The sequence below is a fragment of the Penaeus vannamei genome, chromosome 5 (assembly GCF_042767895.1).
Source record: "Penaeus vannamei isolate JL-2024 chromosome 5, ASM4276789v1, whole genome shotgun sequence".
In the NCBI taxonomy this organism is placed as follows: domain Eukaryota; kingdom Metazoa; phylum Arthropoda; class Malacostraca; order Decapoda; family Penaeidae; genus Penaeus; species Penaeus vannamei.
The window spans coordinates 43,679,191-43,686,690 of record NC_091553.1 but is presented as its reverse complement, the minus strand read 5'-3'; the positions used below and the strand labels follow the sequence as shown (position 1 = coordinate 43,686,690).

General features: G+C 39.5%; 1 protein-coding gene across 4 annotated transcripts in view; it reads left to right on the top strand.

Moving 5' to 3' along the window:
- The window catches only part of LOC113811402 (glycoprotein-N-acetylgalactosamine 3-beta-galactosyltransferase 1), an 18,174-nt gene that overhangs the window by 6,175 nt on the left and 4,499 nt on the right, over positions 1-7,500 (top strand). For all 4 annotated transcript variants that reach the window (XM_070121526.1, XM_070121528.1, XM_070121525.1 and 1 more), the window contains exons 7-10: positions 3,008-3,146; positions 6,468-6,580; positions 7,112-7,222; positions 7,326-7,474. In XM_070121526.1, coding sequence (XP_069977627.1) covers positions 3,008-3,146; positions 6,468-6,580; positions 7,112-7,222; positions 7,326-7,474 — 512 coding nt within the window. The remainder of the gene's footprint in view (positions 1-3,007; positions 3,147-6,467; positions 6,581-7,111; positions 7,223-7,325; positions 7,475-7,500) is intronic.

The window sequence follows — 7,500 nt, the reverse complement described above, 5'->3', positions numbered from 1 at the left end:
TAGAAAATCAGACTCAGAGGTCATCTGCTGTTCATCAAAGATCAGATCAGAGATTTTTGATCATTTGAAGGTTAGAAAATCAGACTCAGAGGTCATCTGCTGTTCATCAAAGATCAGATCAGAGATTTTTGATCATTTGAAGGTTAGAAAATCAGACTCAGAGGTCATCTGCTGTTCATCAAAGATCAGATCAGAGAGTTTTGATCATTTGAAGGTTAGAAAATCAGAGTCAGAGGTCATCTGCTGTTCATCAAAGATCAGATCAGAGATTTTTGATCATTTGAAGGTTAGAAAATCAGAGTCAGAGGTCATCTGCTGTTCATCAAAGATCAGATCAGAGAGTTTTGATCATTTGAAGAAAATCAGACTCAGAGGTCATCTGCTGTTCATCAAAGATCAGATCAGAGATTTTTGATCATTTGAAGTTTAGAAAATCAGACTCAGAGGTCATCTGCTGTTCATCAAAGATCAGATCAGAGATTTTTGATCATTTGAAGAAAATCAGACTCAGAGGTCATCTGCTGTTCATCAAAGATCAGATCAGAGATTTTTGATCATTTGAAGAAAATCAGACTCAGAGGTCATCTGCTGTTCATCAAAGATCAGATCAGAGAGTTTTGATCATTTGAAGAAAATCAGACTCAGAGGTCATCTGCTGTTCATCAAAGATCAGATCAGAGATTTTTGATCATTTGAAGGTTAGAAAATCAGACTCAGAGGTCATCTGCTGTTCATCAAAGATCAGATCAGAGAGTCTTGATCATTTGAAGAAAATCAGACTCAGAGGTCATCTGCTGTTCATCAAAGATCAGATCAGAGATTTTTTATCATTTGAAGAAAATCAGACTCAGAGGTCATCTGCTGTTCATCAAAGATCAGATCAGAGATTTTTGATCATTTGAAGAAAATCAGACTCAGAGGTCATCTGCTGTTCATCAAAGATCAGATCAGAGATTTTTGATCATTTGAAGAAAATCAGAGTCAGAGGTCATCTGCTGTTCATCAAAGATCAGATCAGAGAGTTTTGATCATTTGAAGAAAATCAGACTCAGAGGTCATCTGCTGTTCATCAAAGATCAGATCAGAGATTTTTGATCATTTGAAGGTTAGAAAATCAGACTCAGAGGTCATCTGCTGTTCATCAAAGATCAGATCAGAGAGTTTTGATCATTTGAAGGTTAGAAAATCAGAGTCAGAGGTCATCTGCTGTTCATCAAAGATCAGATCAGAGATTTTTGATCATTTGAAGGTTAGAAAATCAGAGTCAGAGGTCATCTGCTGTTCATCAAAGATCAGATCAGAGAGTTTTGATCATTTGAAGAAAATCAGACTCAGAGGTCATCTGCTGTTCATCAAAGATCAGATCAGAGATTTTTGATCATTTGAAGAAAATCAGACTCAGAGGTCATCTGCTGTTCATCAAAGATCAGATCAGAGAGTTTTGATCATTTGAAGAAAATCAGACTCAGAGGTCATCTACTGTTCATCAAAGATCAGATCAGAGATTTTTGATCATTTGAAGAAAATCAGACTCAGAGGTCATCTGCTGTTCATCAAAGATCAGATCAGAGATTTTTGATCATTTGAAGTTTAGAAAATCAGACTCAGAGGTCATCTGCTGTTCATCAAAGATCAGATCAGAGAGTTTTGATCATTTGAAGAAAATCAGAGTCAGAGGTCATCTATTGTTCATCAAAGATCAGATCAGAGATTTTTGATCATTTGAAGAAAATCAGAGTCAGAGGTCATCTGCTGTTCATCAAAGATCAGATCAGAGAGTCTTGATCATTTGAAGAAAATCAGACTCAGAGGTCATCTGCTGTTCATCAAAGATCAGATCAGAGAGTTTTGATCATTTGAAGAAAATCAGACTCAGAGGTCATCTGCTGTTCATCAAAGATCAGATCAGAGAGTCTTGATCATTTGAAGAAAATCAGAGTCAGAGGTCATCTGCTGTTCATCAAAGATCAGATCAGAGAGTTTTGATCATTTGAAGGTTAGAAAATCAGACTCAGAGGTCATCTGCTGTTCATCAAAGATCAGATCAGAGAGTTTTGATCATTTGAAGAAAATCAGAGTCAGAGGTCATCTGCTGTTCATCAAAGATCATATCAGAGAGTTTTGATCATTTGAAGAAAATCAGAGTCAGAGGTCATCTGCTGTTCATCAAAGATCATATCAGAGAGTTTTGATCAATTGAAGAAAATCAGAGTCAGAGGTCATCTGCTGTTCATCAAAGATCAGATCAGAGAGTTTTGATCATTTGAAGAACATCAGACTCAGAGGTCATCTATTGTTCATCAAAGATCAGATCAGAGAGTTTTGATCATTTGAAGAAAATCAGAGTCAGAGGTCATCTGCTGTTCATCAAAGATCAGATCAGAGAGTTTTGATCATTTGAAGGTTAGAAAATCAGAGTCAGAGGTCATCTGCTGTTCATCAAAGATCAGATCAGAGAGTTTTGATCATTTGAAGAAAATCAGAGTCAGAGGTCATCTGCTGTTCATCAAAGATCAGATCAGAGATTTTTGATCATTTGAAGAAAATCAGACTCAGAGGTCATCTACTGTTCATCAAAGATCAGATCAGAGAGTTTTGATCATTTGAAGAAAATCAGACTCAGAGGTCATCTGCTGTTCATCAAAGATCAGATCAGAGAGTCTTGATCATTTGAAGAAAATCAGACTCAGAGGTCATCTGCTGTTCATCAAAGATCAGATCAGAGATTTTTTATCATTTGAAGAAAATCAGACTCAGAGGTCATCTGCTGTTCATCAAAGATCAGATCAGAGATTTTTGATCATTTGAAGAAAATCAGACTCAGAGGTCATCTACTGTTCATCAAAGATCAGATCAGAGATTTTTGATCATTTGAAGAAAATCAGACTCAGAGGTCATCTATTGTTCATCAAAGATCAGATCAGAGATTTTTGATCATTTGAAGGTTAGAAAATCAGACTCAGAGGTCATCTACTGTTCATCAAGGGTCGTTCTGCCACTTCCTCAGATACGAGTCTCGGGGCTGTCGCGCTGAACACCCCTGAAGGGCGCGAGAATCTGTGGGGCAAGACGAAGGCAGCTTTCAGATACGTTTATGAACACCACCTGGAGGAATACGACTGGTTTCTGAAGGCGGATGACGACACGTAAGTGGGGACTGAGTGTGTCTTGGTTTCTTACGTTTCACATACGCACGCACACACACGCACATACACGCATTTCTATACAAACATGTATAAACGCATGCACGCACACACATACATATGTACACGCGGTGAAGTGAGCATCGGTGAACTATATGAACGAAGCATGCGATTGTAAAGTCAGCGCTCTACCACCTACCACCTCCAGTCGTCTGGTAATTTGCCTATTAGAAGTTTCCAAAAGGTTTCGCTTCCAATTAAAAATCATATCTGCATATTTACTTAAAACATTTATGCTGACTTTTATAAGAAATTAAGATAAATAATTTTATTCTAAAACTTTGTATGCAGAACAAGCTTCGATGATCCTATGTTTTGTGGGCACCAAGGGGCCAATATCAAACAGAAGAGTTAAGGGGTTTTGAAATGCTATAAAAAATGCCTTTAATGTTACAGGTTTTGAAATGACGGCGAATATGAAGTCAACAGTCAAGATCCATAACACTGTAATCCTCTTCATGTAAACTTTTTGCTAGTGTATGTCATGTTTTAGATTCAGAGTAATGAACGAATCGTTGAATGGTTCAATCATACAAGCAAGTCACAGTCAGTCATGGCAGTTCTCCAACAACAGCAGTAGTTGGTTAAATGTTTACGGTAGGCACACTCCCCAATCCCTCGCTCGTTGTTATTGTGGGGGAATTAGCAGACAGAGCACTGAGGCTCGATGCTGGGGATCTCCCTTACTTTGGACCTCAGTCTCTGGCGCGACTAATTCTGCATTGTCTTTTCTTCTCCTTCATTCCTTTCTCTTACTTTCCCCAATCTCTTCCCTTGTCAAGTTGCTACTGAACTTAGTGCCTATTTTGTCAAGGTCAGTTGCGGCTCTCACCTTTTTCTTCACTTCTTTTCTTTATAGCCAGACCAAATGTACTCCTATCTCCTCACTGTCCTCTACTGAATCTTATAATGCCCCTTTTCTGACTTGTGTTATGCATTACAGTCATGCCGCAACACCCACGAAGGCCCAGACGGTAATTACTACCTTGTTAAACTTTCCATCTCCTTCCTTGTCCCTTCCCTTAGTGATGTACTAGAACACAAGGACGGCCAGAAACTCTATCTACCATTCCTAAAACCAAACACAACCGGTACTCTTCCTCAAGACTACTGTCCTAAAGCACTTACAAGCTCATTATGCAAGCTACTGGAAAGGATGGTTAATGTTTGACTAATGTGGTACATCAAATATCACAACCTTATCTCTCTAAATCAGTATGGTTTTTATTACGGCCGATCCTCTTGCCTATTTCAATAATCAAATCACATCGGCATTTACACGCCGGGAATCAGTATTAGCTGTCTTCTTCGATCTTATGATATACATAGAAACACAGATATTTGCATAGTCCTTTATTTAAGATCACACCTTCCGTATTAGATTTATCTCTTCCACTTCCTATTCCGTTCCTCAGCACAAAATTATTCCTCATACCTACTAACTGAAGTCCGGTCATCACTGTACATAGATGAGTAACCATCTTTGCCTCTAGTCCTTCCATGTCCGCTCTCTATCAGATTCTCCAGGCTGCTATAACATCTCTTCTTAGGATACCAACCTCGGCTTTCGATTACCTACCTCTAAAATCTAGTCCATCCTTTTTATTCTCGTTCACATGTAGGATTCCAACCTCCACTCTTTCGATAGGATGTCCCCATCCAATTCCGTCCTTTAGGCCAGTTCCTTGATGTCGTTCTTTATTCCAAACTGCCTTGGTCACATCCTAGAAAGAGCCCGCCGTCGCCTCCGACTCTGACAGACTCTCTCCCATATATTCTGGGGTTCAGACCGCAACACACTCCTCCATCTCCATATCACCCCAATCCTCCTCACCCTTCATTATGGCTGTCATATATATTCTCCTGCCCCGGCCTCCCTTCTCACACACCTTGACACAATCCACCGCTGTCGTCTTTATTTGGTCCAAGGCGTTTTTTTTTTATCCTCTCCAGTTAAGAGCCTGTACACTGAAGTAGGTTTGTTTTCCCTTTCTCGGCGTCTTGCTCTGTCTCTAAGAAGCTATCCTCATTTTCAACAATTTTCTCTCTCCAAGCTCTCTCCCTCTATCTATCCTCTATCTCTCTATCTTTCCAAGCTCTCTCCTTCTATCTCCATCTCTATCTCTCCAAGCTCTCTCCTTCTATCTCCATCTCTATCTCTCCAAGCTCTCTCCTTCTATCTCCATCTCTATCTCTCCAAGCTCTCTCCCTCTATCTATCCTCTATCTCTCTCTCCAAGCTCTCTCCTTCTATCTCCATCTCTATCTCTCCAAGCTCTCTCCTTCTATCTCCATCTCTAACTCTCCAAGCTCTCTCCCTCTATCTATCCTCTATCTATCTCCCCAAGCTCTCTCCCTCTATCTATCCTCTATCTCTCTCTCCCTCTATCTATCCTCTATCTCTCTCTCCCTCTATCTATCCTCTATCTCTCTCTCCCTCTATCTATCCTCTATCTCTCTCTCCCTCTATCTTTCCTCTATCTCTCTCTCCCTCTATCTATCCTCTATCTCTCTCTCTCCAAGCTCTCTCCTTCTATCTCCATCTCTATCTCTCCAAGCTCTCTCCTTCTATCTCCATCTCTATCTCTCCAAGCTCTCTCTCTCTATCTATCCTCTATCTCTCTATCTCTCCAAGCTCTCTCCCTCTATCTATCCTCTATCTCTCTCCCTCTATCTATCCTCTATCTCTCTATCTCTCCAAGCTCTCTCCCTCTATCTATCCTCTATCTCTCTCTCCAAGCTCTCTCCCTATGTCTCTCCTCTATCTATCCTCTATCTCTATCTCTCCAAGCTCTCTCCCTCTATCTCTCCTCTATCTCTCTATCTCTCCAAGCTCTCTCCCTCTATCTATCCTCTATCTCTCCAAGCTCTCTCCCTCTATCTCTATCTCTCCAAGCTCTCTCCCTCTGTCTATCCTCTATCTCTATCTCTCCAAGCTCTCTCCCTCTATCTATCCTCTATCTCTCTCTCCAAGCTCTCTCCCTATGTCTCTCCTCTATCTATCCTCTATCTCTATCTCTCCAAGCTCTCTCCCTCTATCTCTCCTCTATCTCTCTCTCCAAGCTCTCTCCCTATGTCTCTCCTCTATCTATCCTCTATCTCTATCTCTCCAAGCTCTCTCCCTCTATCTCTCCTCTATCTCTCTATCTCTCCAAGCTCTCTCCCTCTATCTATCCTCTATCTCTCCAAGCTCTCTCCCTCTATCCTTTCCTTGTTCGTATGGATGCCAGTGTCTTCGCCCTCTAACATTTCTCTTCTTTTACAGGTACACAATTATAGAGAATTTGCGTTATATGCTCAGCAACTATGACCCAAAATTCCCCATTTATTTTGGATCAAGACTTAGATTGTTCTACAAAGAGGGAATCCTGGGGGGAGGTGAGTGGCCTCATACACACACACACACATATATATATACATATTTATATGCATTTATATATATGTATATATATATACATACATACCTATGTACAGATATATAAACACACACACATAGATAGATAGATAGATAGATAGATAGATAGATAGATAGATAGATAGATAGATAGATAGATAGATAGATAGATAGATAGATAGATAGATAGATAGATAGATTAGATTAGATTAGATTAGATAGATAGATAGATAGATATAGATAGATATAGATAGATATAGATATATATACATATATATATACATATATATCTATATGCATATCTATCTATCTATCTATCTATGTTTCTATCTATCTATCTATCTATCTATCTATCTATCTATCTATATATATATATATATATATATATATATATATATATATATATATATAACTATGTACTTATATACGTGTGTGTGTCCTGTTAAATTTCTTTTTCCTTATAAATTGAATCAATAATACCCATAATATGCAATGCAAATATTCTTTATTTACAGGTTCCGGTTACGTCCTGAGCCGAGAAGCAACAAGAAAGTTCGTGGAAGAGGCCTTGCCCAATAAATCAATATGCAAGCAAAGCAATCAGGGTCTGGAAGACGTTGAGATAGGTATACTTCCGTTAAATTATCTCACGCAGAGTGGAAAGTCTATCAGCTGACTTCGCAATACTCGTTTCGAATTGTTACTCTGAGCGTTTTGTTGTTGTTACAGCTGGTTGTCTGCTGAAGAGTGGAGTCCTGATCGGCGATTCCCGAGACAGCTTGGCACGTGGTCGGTTCTTCCCATTAGGACCTCACGTCCACATCAGGGGGGGTATTCCTCAGTGGTATAAGAAGAACGCCTTTTACAAGCCCTATGCGGTAAGTAATCAGAACGGATTTTATTG